Here is a 12951-nt window from a genome sequence, read left to right on the forward strand (position 1 = left end):
CTAACCCGGGTTGTGCTGTGCTGTGCTGGGGACTGGGTGCAGCACCTCACAAGCTTTTTAGGAATGGGGTCTCTGAGCAAGCGGAGGACTCTACTTGACAAGTACATACGTTCCTTGGGTGTCATACCATTCACTCACCAGTACAAAGCTATATTCTCTGAGGTGCACAGTGACCCAACCACAATTTTATTTCTCAGGTCTCTGAACAGTGATCACTTTAGCTCCCTGTAACTCATCCTTCACAATGAAGAAAATTTAATCTATCATTTAATAATAATTTAATCATTAAATATCAATTAATCAGTTAAATGTAAAGGGGTAATATTGGTCTTGGGCTAAGAAGGGAAACTGCCATCTGGCAGCATAAAAACCTGAAAAAGGAGAGAGATGGGGAGGTTCAGAGTGGGCCGAAAGGATTCAGGGAATTTTTTGCAAGATAAGCATCAGAAAAGAAAAGCAGAAGGGAAACAGTTAAGGTTTATTAACAACGGTTACTTGGGATTTCAGGGTGTTTGTGGTGATGCCTTGGAGCTACTTATGTGATTTTACATGGAGATAAAGATCTGTAGCTGAGACCTTCCGTTCTGTGCCGCAGCTCATGAACCATATTTAGGTTATACTCTGGCAGCTCTTGCTGTTTCCCAGAGCATTAGGGGTTGTTCTGATTATGAGGGCTGTGCCCTCCTTCCTCTTCCAAATTACCTTCCTTGTAGCAGCTCTTTCTGCATCATCAGCTAGCCACAGTATTTCAGGGTCACATGAAAGAGGTGGAAGGAAATGTATATTTTAGGGACCAAAATATTCACATCAGAAGGCCAATGTTCTCATCACTGAATTTTAGGAACTTGTATTTATTTTGCAGCTTTCTGTCAAAAGGGTAGAGGCTTTTGCTGAAGGGCAGGAAAGTTCCTGTTTCTCAAAGATCCTTCCTGAATATCCCAAAATACTTTTTAAATGGTATCACTTGACCATATTTCTCTTTACTTATGGGATTAGTAGTGGTCCTAGGTTTGCTAACACCAGCTAGGCTGGATCCTGAGGGGAAAAGTGCCTTCTGATTACCTCAGTAAATTAGAAATATTAGACAGGAGCCTCAGACCAGAAGGCATTTGCCTGGATTGGAACTCTGGTTTCTAGTCCCCACATTCCATATTATTTTGGGAACTCAAGTTGAATTTGAGATACACCTAAACATTAACCAGCCAGAACATAAGCAGACAATGAATCTGAAACCATGCACAGGGGTACATGAGGAATGGTCTCTGAAAATAGGATGTGTCTGTTCTGGTTTCAGACAAAAGATCTCCAGAAAACTTAAGTCAATGGACAAGACATGGACACAGAAGGCCCCTAGAAGCAATAGTTCCAATAACCCTCATCAGCATTCAGCACCACTGAGGTACATGGTGAGGCACGTGAGTTCTCAGTCAGCAGATGTGGCTTGTGACTGGGCCTCTGGAAAGAATTCCAGCCAGGTGGTCAGAAACTGTTCATGAAAAACTATTTATTTCATACCAAGACTGATTGACATCTTTAAAAAACAGTTAACCCCAGAAGTATTACAAATATTTGTAAAAAGCACTAAAATAGCATAATTCAGGTGGCAAACCCTCACTTTCATTTGCTTTTAATTCTGCTGTCATTATTTACTCTCACTAGAAAAAGGTGAGGTAAAGCCAAAAATTTAAAAAAAAAAAAAGGAGGGGAGGAGAAAAATCTACATTTCTAAGTTTCATAGGAAGCATTTTTCTTTTTTCAGCTCAAGTAGCTTGGAAAAGAAGATACTTGAGGAAACTAACGCATCTGGCAACCTCCTCTGTTAGAGTAAGCTGCCCACCAGATAGCCATGTGTTGCGGAGTCATGCCTAGACAGTGCTGAGCTCACTCAGCCTCCTACAGCCTGACAAAGGGGTAAGGACTCCTCAGCCCCTCTCTGCTTCAGCTGAGATGCATCTGAAGGAGAGGAACTATATCTGAAAAGTCATGCAAAGTTTGCACATGATGAGTTTGCATCAGATGAGCTCAATAGGATGGTCATATGCAGTCTAACCCCATAAGTGAATAAATTTTTCTTTTCTTTCCTGAGAGAACTCTGCATCTCAACAGTGGGAGTTGCCCAAAGTGTGTGACTGTGTGCTACCTGAACAATTTCTGAGGGAAGGAGTTCTTCCACAGTATCTCTTTTCCCTGGCCTCCAGCCCAGGGAAGTGTCTGACAGCTATTCCTGCAGACTAATAACCTACTTACTTCTAAGAGGAAGTGTGTGATAGTAAAGCATTGTATTTTCTGAAAGTTCCTGGAAAATAAACTGGTTATATGTCTACCTGTAATTGATAATCTTCCCTCCAATTCATGCCAGTTGAATACAGGCCAAAGAACCAGCTGTGCTGCCCCAAAGTTTTCTTCAAAAAGGTTGTTCCAGAGCTCTCTGGAAGTCCCTCTCACAGGTGGAGAGCAGAGGACTAATTTACACTAGAGGTATCTTTGCCTAGACATACAGACATATAACTGTCAGAAAGCTCAAGGTAGGTGAGATGCTAAAAGCTTCCAGAGGTTTTCAAGGAAGAGAGAAAGTGAAGGAATTGGGACCTTGTCTCTACAAGAAAAAAGCTATAAAGTCAAAATTCTATTCGCAGAAAGAATTCTATATCATACATAACTCCATTCATACATACATCATACAAATACTTTAATTTACAACAAAGAGACCATTTTTGTCAGCCTTGTATTTTCATGGTAGAATGCAAAATGACAACTGACTGCCTCACTCACTCACACTCTGTAAATGTGACACCAAGATGTCACTGCCACACTGAAGCAGCCAGAGCACTGTGCAGTTTTGACCACTTGGAACACAAGCCCAAAATTTTGACCTGTGCTGAGCCCTTTTCCAGTGCTTAAGAGCTGTTCATTAACATACACCCAAACACTACAAATTATGTCCATCATCAAACATCTGGTCCAAGCTGAGCGACCAGAGCAGCCATGGGCATCACTGGAACTTTTGTCTTCCAACTTACCATGTGGCTTTCCAGAAATGCTTGACATCACCTCAGCTCCTTTTGCATTCAACTCATCCCCTGGAGTCAGTCACCTCTGGATATGTTTCTCTTCATTAGCTACAGAGGGAGTATAAATGAGTAGGTTAGAATGGACAACTGGCTTCTAGATGCAGATGTCAGGAGGGGAATCCTGCACTCTGTCTGTCTGCCATAAACAGTCCTAGCAAGTTTCCCAACAGGGCAAGTGAGGCATGTTGTCCCAGAAATAAAAGCTAGCAAGTTGGCATCAGATGAGCCCTACAGGATATTCATATGTGATGCCCATTGAGCTTGCGGCAGTGTGTGAGCACAAGACAGCAAAAACCTAAAGGGATACCGGCCTGACTTGAAAAAGTAATTTCATTTTATGCCATGACACTGCAAAGTAATTGTGCTCAGAATGACTGTTTTTACTGCTTAAATACATTTTTAGTACTTGAGCATCCAGGTGGATTCAATTGTGCTTGCAATTTTGCAGACATTAAAGAGGGAGACTAAATGACTGAGGCGGGGGAAAGAGAACAATACTGCACTCCTGCTAGACAGCCTGATACATGGCCTAGAGCATAGCACTAGTGCTCAGGAGCCTCCAAGTCTAGTCCTATTTTGACCACTGACTGACAAATGTTTAAAGCTAGGCATGGAAAATGCAATGCAAGAGTTCTCTGTGTCTCTTACAAAAATAATACTGGCTGAAATCTTCAACCAGTGTAAACTGTTAAATAACAGAAGTCACTGACTCCACAGAAGCAGTATTACAAGCCAAATCCGGTCAGCTTTTAAGAACAAGAACTTCCTTCTTGAACATCTTTTCCAAAAGCAACATCTGATATGGCATGAATATAAGCAACACTTGAACTGTTATAAAATACATTAAAAAAAAAGAAATTATTTAAATCAAAAAATGTGATTCTGGTAAGCTAAAGCATACTTAGAAGTTATACATTTTATGTCAATAACTGTTTACAGAACCATAGCCTTAGCTGATACTCAAAAGCCATTTCACTGTTCACAGAAGTTTTCATAAAGAAATAATATACAAGGCACACTAAACACTGTCGGGCCAAACACATTCTACTGTTTATTACACATATTACATTCTTAAATAAAAATGCGTCACATAACATTTTTGCATAGATATCTTACAATATACCAATTTAAAAAAGAATTATGAAACAGACCAGTAACAAAAATAAATTTTTTCTTCATTAATAATTTTGTAACATTAACATACCACCATCATATAATACAAATAATATTTTTAAATCTTAAGACTTTTTGTACAGCAAAAAAACTGACAAAGTAATATATTTATATATATATATATATATATAAAAAGCTTAAAAAAAATAAAATGTCAAAAAAAGGCAGAACTGAGGGCTACAAGATTGGGTACTTCTGTGATATATTAGAAATACCAGAGTAGGCCTGAGAGAACGTGACCGAGGGCATCTCCAAAATGCACTTGTCAGACACATCTGGTAAAAGAAAAATTATAGTGCAAAATGAAAGTCCTTCAAGCAATGTTGGTTTGTTTTTTTGTTGGTTTTTTTTTTTAAATAGGGAGCATTCATACCTTTTTTTTGTTGTTGCTAAAAAAAAAATCCCCCAAACAAAACTTTAATGTGTAGTAGAGAGCAAGAAAGGTTTCAAAGGACAAGAAAGAAAACAGGCCACTTTGCAAAGCAAGAAAAAAAAATCTCAGCCTGCATTATTATTATTTTTTCAACTAGATGAGTAGACAAGTTAAACTAAGGCCTTGTTTCTAAGAGAAAAGCTGTCATGGTTTATACGCAGTGATTGCAAAACCAGGTACTTAAATTGGTGCAAGAACCTTCCTGTAGAGGTATCTTAATTGGTTGAAGCATTTCTTACACTTCAGCTTAACTGCATAGGATGCCAATGCAAACTCAATCCAGGCAATCAAGTAATAGGTGCAGCTGCAAAGTGATTTTAGCTAGACTGGTATTTTAATGTAGGGCAACTTCCCTGGTAGAGACATGGCCTTGGTAACAAAGTAGTGTTTAAACCAGTGTTTTGATCTACTTCCAGAATCTGACAGGCCTGGGGTTTAAAATACAGAGCGACAGGTAAAATCTATGTTGCAAAATATAAAGTAAAGATCAGCCCTTCAGCCATCAGGCCTTCCAGGGACTGCATGTTAGCTTTTCATTTCCCCAAGAGCCCAACAATAAAGGCTAAATTGTCACCTTTCTGTCCATTCTATTTCACTTTTAGTGTGTACATGCTAAGCCCTCATTCCCCTCCCTTCCCACCTCCCCTCCCAACCCCCAAATTTGCAGCCTACTCATTCACAGTACACAGCAACATGTATTTCCCAGCATTGTTGAAAACTTTCCTACAGAAGCTGAAATGATTCCTAAAATGCAGTGGCAACAGCAAGTGCCCTCCCTAAATCAAAGCAATAGGCACGTTTGGCTACTACAAACTGTAAGTCAGTAGCTCAGTTTCCTCTTCTGTGTAGGTATATACGGTATACTGTTGTACATCCACACCCACACAGAGTCAGGGTGGAGAACCTGTTTTCTGGCAGTATATAGAAGTTAGGACCAAAGCACTTAAAAAAAATCATCAAAGCTTTCATTTTTGAAAATCGTGAAGAGTTACAACTTCAGTTATTACACCAAAAATGCCATTAACAAGCATTAAGGAAAACTATAAAACCCTGTTTGAAAAATGACGCCTGCATTTGAAAGTTTTCAGGTAGGGAAACCCATTCTTGAGGTGATAAAGGCAGCCTACCCCTCCATCTCCACATTTTTATGTATATAATTTATATATACAAGTATATCATTATATATATAACTTATATAGCACAAGTATGTCCTGGACTACTTCTTCTAAGGGAGGAAGAAAGTCTCAGCTTTATAAGATAGATCTTAGTACCTAGTAGGCCAGATTCTACAGTTCTTAGAATGCTAAATCTTGCCGCTGAATCCAGTGTAGAGCTGCGGAGGAGAAAGACTGAAGTAGTCATCCCTAAACTATTAATAAAAAGAGACACAAATGTGACAAAATGAAGAAGAATATCCAAGCTTGATCTGGAAATGATCATTCAAGAAGGCATAGATTTAATGCTAATGAAAGACAGGCAAGACTTGTCAATGAGTAGTTGTAGTATCTTGGGAGGAAATAATTTTCATTTTTTAAGACAGAGTTAACTAGAGTTATTGTCAAGCATTGTTTTTGTTCTTGGTATGTGGGGATCTTTGCAAGTGCAATTCTATCTGAAATCAGCAAAAAGTACTTTAAAAGAGAGTTGGGTTAGAGGCATCACCCAGGATATGAAAGCTTAAAAACAGTCTTACTGGACAGAATGACAGGATGTGCCAAGTCCTGGATGAAATTAAGAATAAAAGCCCTTGATCCACTGGGTGCTGGCCTAGTAAAATAAAATTATTTACAAAATTTTCCTCTTTTTTAATTTTTTAAATGTAAAGATTTTGACACAAGTTAAGGGAACAGGCAGAGAAAAGGAAACACTTAAGCAAGTTGGATTTTCATCAGTTTTGTCAAAAGCACCAATTATGACCTCTTTTGTACACAGATAAACAAACTATGTTAAATAGGAGGAGCAACCTTTGTGTTAGAGACAGCTAAAAAGCCCAAATTATCTAAGGCCAGGTAAAAATGAGGGAGAAAGCCTGATTCTGTAGGTATCAGAAAGGTCACAGATAAGATACACTCAATCACTGCAACTATCGTATTGATCAACTCCACTTTAGCCATACACCCTAGTGATTAGTTATGTTTTACTCTTGAAGTCAAAACAGTTCCAAAAGCAAGGACCTGGGGGCTCCTCTTGCATTCAGGTTCTTCTTCCCCATTAGTGTTTGGTCAGTGCTTTCCACGTATTAAGTGAAAATGTGCTAGCCTAAAAAAAAAGTAAACCCAATTCCAAAAAGTCTGAGGAAAATAAGAATGAAGGAAAAAAAAAAAAAGAATGTTCACCTTTGTAGAAATATATGTTGGCTTAGATTTCAGGTCCTGGAAACCATTTTTTGAGTCATCACATGGGTCTTCCAGGCTAGCAAACTTGTTTCCATAATATCTGGTTGGTCCCTGCAGCTGTGACACATCTCATGGTATGACATTGCTTCAAACTGGTTTGCTAAGGGTTTGAGGTTTTTTTATGATTTCCTCCTCTCTAAGTCTCCCTTATGAAGAATCCTTATAAAGTTTAATAAGGATGAAACTATCAGAGTTTGAGAGAAACCCTACAGACCTGTCCTACAGTCTGTTCTGCCAGCACAAGACTGGGAAGAACTAGAACCAGTACACATTTAATTTGTGAGAGATCTGAAATGAATCATAGAAACACAAAAAAATTAATGTTGGAATGTACCTCTAGAGATCACCTAATTCAACCCTCTGTTTAAAAAACAGTTTTGTTAGATCAGACTGCTCAGGGCCTTGTCCAAGACACTGAAAGAATCTAGGATTTCAGTCTGTCCTTTCTCTTCTTCATTTGCCTATTTATCCAGGTAATAAAATTTTCTGGACTGAGTACTGGCTATTGAAAAAGAGCAACTCTGGGATAATGAAAAATATTCTGGACTCTGGAATCCCCTTTTCTGTTAGACCAATCTTTATAAAATACATGTGATATTTTAGGTTGCTCTTTATCTCCTAAGGGGAAAAACAAACAGAACAAAGATGCATTGAAGTGTTGTTTTGGTTTAAAAAGTGATTAAAATACAGCATCATGTGTCTTTATATTTGATATAGTATGAGTAGACAATACATTTTTTTGTTTAAGTTAAGACAGCAGTGATTATGTTGGAAAACCAGAATTTTGTTTGCCAGGCCTTGAGCTAGCAGTAGAGAAATCATACTTCTATAAGCATATTTTTATACACAGATTCAGCAAATCTGATTAGAAAAATCTTTATACCGGCACTTCCTAAATGATTTTTCATAAGTCAGTTTTCAAAATAAAATCTTGTCATAGAGTATAGCTTGTCTCAATTAGATATGGAAAAATCCAGAATAAATAAATTACATCAACACTGTAACATATGAAGTACATCTTGATCTGGAATATTCTGTCTGGTTTTGGTCTCCCCGTTACAAGAAAATTATTGATATATTGGAGCGAGTCTAGCAGAGAGCCACCATGGAGATCAGGTTCTGGAACACCAGGACCATCAGGTTCCAGGATGAAGAAAGGCTGAGAGACATGGTTCAACCTTAGGAAGAGAAGGGTAAGAGCAGATCTTATTGCTGTCTACAAATACCTAACAGAGGGTGTAGAGAAGAAGCCAGACTCTTCTTGGAGGTACATAGTGGAAGAGGCAATGAAAACAAGTTGGAACATGGAAAATTCCTACTTGACACACGGATTTTTAATTTTTATTTTTTTTTTTTTACCGTAAAGGTGGTCAAATATTGGACTAGCTTGCACAGAGAGGTTGTAGAATTTCCATCCTTGGGGATATTTAAAACTCAGCTGGATATGGCCCTGAGCAACAAGCTCTAGTTGGAGGTTGGCCAAGATGGCCTCTGGAGGCCCCTTCCCACCTGCATGATTCTATGACTGACTGCTTTGCTCCAAAATTTTAGCTATTCACAAAAACAGCTTTAGTTGCTTCCTCTATGTACACAATTTTGTCTCAATTTATTCTCATTCTATAGTTCCATGGCCTTGGAAACCACAATCTGCCTTTCTTATACTGGCTTCTCTTTTGCAAATAGGCATAAATCTCGCATGAAGGAAACAAGGTTAAGCTTCTCCTTTCCACAGCTGGATATCTTGGTCCTCAGCTGTCACCAAATCATCTATTTCTGTGTTTGCTTCCAAGAAGCCTTACGGAGAGGATTAGTGTTTCCTCATTAGTCTGTTTCTACTCATAGTTTACAAATAGAGGACAACTGTACAACTTCAGCAAGGAGACACAGGCCCAAAAAGGATCAAGCTGTAACAGATTAGACAAGTTTGAAGTGCACAGCTTAAAATATCTGCGAAGAAACAAAACTTGTCATTGTAAAAAACGAATCCTGGAATGTGTTACTAATTATGCCTTTCCAAAATGGAGAGTCCTTCTACAAAATACCAGCTATGGTATGGTTCAAAATTTTAGTAATGACTAAGACACTTGCATATGAGCACCCCAAAACTGAAGTCCAGAGATTGACTGAGTATACCATGTATACAGGTGAAAAATATCTCCCTTTACAAACAGAAGAGATGGTCCCAAAGCTCAAAATTTGGCTTCAGAGTTCAAAACCAGCTACAGAGAGAGCCTGAGAAATCTTAAATCTGGTTAAGTCTCCTATTGCCCTTTTCTCTATGTTTTTTTAGGCTATTTGGATCCATGATTTAGATGTAGGCCTGCCTCTAGAACAAAATAATCAGATATTTCAGCATGGTTTTTTCCATGGGGCCCTTGTTCTGCCATATTTAAATAAGATGTCAACAAGGCCATAAATGACAACTGGAAGTAAATAAACAGTCTTGCTTGATTTTTTCAATTTTAAATAGAGTCTGATACTTAAACTGTCACTTAATAATTAAGGTTTGTAGACTACTGACAGCATGTCTAAAGGCAGGTGTGTTCAGAGGTCAAAGGAGGATATTTATGCAGGTTCACAGCCAATGAATATCATAGTGGCGGGTTCGAGAGCACACACTTTAGGACAGTACAGTAATGAAATTCTAGGATTCTCTTATCCTTTTTTTAATCTAATGCACTGACTGGATGCTCTACAGTTTCACACAGCTTAGGTTTCAGTTCCCATTAGACATCTGGCAGGATGCTCTATATATTCCAACATAAATTGGATTCTAGGGCCCTCAGTCCCAGTGGAACAGCTGGGTGGAATGGCCATAAAAAGTATGCAAATACAGAAGTAGAGAAATACGAGATTGTCAGCAAGCAGTGCTCCGCAATTTTTAAATGTATACATATATATATAAGCATATATATATACACATATAGAGTATAGTTAGTTTTAAATCTTTGGAATAAACTCAATTGTCGTTCTCTCTCTCTTTCTCTCTTTCTTTTTTTTCTTTCTTTCACTCTCTCTTGCTCTCTCTCATGCTTTTATCACGAATGTTACATCATTGTCCCTAAAAGATGGTTTGATTTTGGTCCATATTTCATGCCATATGGGCCAGACATCGTATTTCCCCCCTGTCCCCAAAGTGTTCAGTTGACAGTCACAGTGCTTTGTGAAAACTGTGAGGAAAAACAGCATCTTTCGAGTAAATTCAATCTCTCACTGGAACCAAAGGTTGCAAAATGCTGAGAATTCAAGTGCCAAGGATCCCGGTGACGGCTCTTAAACATCTATTGAGTTTCTTGTTTGTTCTTTTTTCCCCTAAGAGTACAGTTTTACCTCCCAAAACATAAATTAAGGGAAATATTTAACAGTCAATGAGTCAAAACAGTCAAAGAAGGGCAGTTGGCTAATACAGTATAAAAGAGCAGCAACCATTTGTGGACCACGCGCCATTTTGTCTCACTTCTAGACACATCTTGTAGGGATGGTCCCAGAATATACAAAATATACAACCTAATGACCACCTGCCTGCTTGCATAGGCCATTTTTATGGTCCTAAATGCAGTCTTTGGAGTCAGGGCCAGTGCCAAATAGTTTCAAATGCAAGTTAAGTAAGATACATTTTTTTTGTTTTTCTTTTGTAATGAAGACTTCAATCCACTTTGAGCCCACGAAATCATATTATCAATAGGACTGAAGGGTGAGCATGAGACCTCCACTTCTCCTTGATGGTTCACACAGTAGGCCAAAATGGACCTCTAGGTTAGTAATACTTTAGACCAATCATTTGGAAAAGGCTCACTGCTGTATGTAAAATCCAACCCTTCCTTCACCGTTCACACTGTTACATTTTTTCATATAGGAGTGGGCTACAGCATCAACTTGATGAATGGAAAAGGAGGACTTTGATAATTTCTTTAAAAGGCTAACGCTGAATGAAGCCATTGTACTTGGAAGAGGTTCTCGATTTCCCACTCAGAGACTGGAGCAGGATTTTTGGCTTGGGTTTTTTTGTGTGTAAGATGCTTAACAAACATTATCTTTAAATTAAAATGTCTGCAGGTGCTCTTTACACAAACAAAAGTCTAATGTTTGAAATTGGTTAATAGAAGAACATCAAGAAAAAGCAACATAATTCATCACTAAGTCACTGTGGGCTGTGGCTAACATGCTCACATGGTGCGGAAGGAATCCTGTAGTCATTCCTGTGTGGCCAGTCCCAGACCGATATCCAGGTGAAGACAAGGAGTTCTGAAGATCACTTGTTCGTGGAGAAAAGAGAAAAAATGTTTAAGCTTCCAAATAAGCTTTTAAAGTTTTTTGTTCAACAAATAAACAATAAGTCCTAGCTATGGCAATAAGGTGAGGCCTACAGAGATATTAGGTGCTGTTTCTCAGGGGTTTATCCCTTGGCCACTTAGCCATCATGGCAGCAGCTTCCAGAGTCCCTAGTGCATATGTTGTGCAATAGCCAAAACAAAAAGTAAAATAAAAACAACCAACAAAAATATAGTCCTCCGTGAAGTCTACATAAACTCAGGCCAAAAAGAGGATATTTGTGTCACAAGTGTCACTCCACAGTCTACTGCCATTAAGGCCACTGGTATTGACTTAAAAGGATCTCAATAGCTCAGTTCTAGGAAGAAGAACCATAACCAAGACAGATCAAAGTGTCTGTGAGAAGTCTGACGCACTGAACATTAGGAATTCTCAGACAAAGAACAAATGAACCAAGAGGTTAATTTTGGCTACCAAACTGGGATTTGGTTTTCTAGGTCATTGTTTTCCCCCCATCTATTTAAAAAGAAAGTTAGTGCTACAAATATGCAACTTCAAGACGACATATTCTCCGATGGAGTTGCATTGAGAAGCAAGTTAAATAAGCCCCTCCTACTGCCGTCCACCTGCAGGGAAGCCTCCTCCGTTTTCTTTGATTTCCATTGGCAAAAACAGGAAACAAATCCAAGAGGGATGAAGTACTGTAAGCAATTGTTCCTTCTCATTGACTTCATCTCTACACCATTTCCTCGCCTGCATCTTCTCCCATCCAGCTGGGGCAAGGCATAAAGAACCGATGTACGTATTGAAGTATAATTGGGTGCACGACAGTGTGAGCGTGTGGTCTCTGTACAGAGGATTACATGTGATCAAGTTCTCTTCTCCTGCAAGGTAGTGCATTGTAACTTGAGTTCCACTTTCATCTCACAACACTTAGCTCAGATGACATCCATGCCAAGCTGACTGATTTTTAGATGTGTCTCTTCATGTGGAGGGCGAGGTGATCAGACCTGGAAAAACACCTGCAAAATAAAGCAAGTGGGAAATGAAATAAATACAGAATTTGGGAAAACAGGGTTCCTGTTCCTTCCTCCTTATGTACAGGAGGAAATATATATCCAAGTTTAGAGACATTCCTTAGATTATCCATGGATCACCACCAAATCCTGTGTGATTGACCTCTGTGACCACAGATGGCCAACTATCCTGGCTCTTCAGCAGCTAAACAGACTACTCTCCTTCTTTCTCTGTTCCTCTCCCTCCCTCCCTCTTCTTTCACTGAGTCAAACATCAGGGAAGAGTGCTCATCTGTGCACCTGTAGTATAAAATAAAATATTTAAGTATGTGTGTGCATATAAAGAAATAAAATAAAACAAGTCAGTTTTGCTCAAGTACTCAGCAATACCAGTTTAAAAAACCACCAGCTTTCTCAAGTGCCCAGTAGTTGCAACAAGCACTGAAGTACAATGCCAGATTTGAAAGTTGAACTCTCTTTTCTAATTCCAAACTGGAAGGAAAGGTGGTTCAGAATTTGGAGGCTGACAATCCATCAGGCTACATATCTCTCCCTTTCTCTCTGCTGGGAATCTGGGTGGTAATATGTGG

At 38.8% G+C, this 12951-nt stretch overlaps 1 protein-coding gene across 4 annotated transcripts in view; it reads right to left on the reverse strand.

Annotated features, from left to right (window-relative positions):
- Window positions 1-2617: 2617 nt before the first annotated feature.
- KLF7 (KLF transcription factor 7) overlaps window positions 2618-12951 on the reverse strand; it is a 66583-nt gene continuing 56249 nt past the window's right edge. Inside the window, exons 4-5 of one of the 4 annotated variants that reach the window (XR_011324369.1) lie at window positions 11972-12367; window positions 2618-3119 (exon numbers count right to left, since the gene is read on the reverse strand). Coding sequence is in view for 1 of the 4 variants with exons in the window: in XM_069781706.1 (XP_069637807.1) it covers window positions 12316-12367 (52 nt within the window). In the remaining 3 variants the exon portion in view is untranslated. Of the gene's footprint in view, window positions 3120-4571; window positions 12368-12951 lie in introns of those variants that run through there. The other 3 variants (XR_011324367.1, XR_011324368.1, XM_069781706.1) reach the window with 3 other exon arrangements.

The sequence above is a fragment of the Haliaeetus albicilla genome, chromosome 4 (genome assembly GCF_947461875.1).
Source record: "Haliaeetus albicilla chromosome 4, bHalAlb1.1, whole genome shotgun sequence".
Classification (NCBI taxonomy): domain Eukaryota; kingdom Metazoa; phylum Chordata; class Aves; order Accipitriformes; family Accipitridae; genus Haliaeetus; species Haliaeetus albicilla.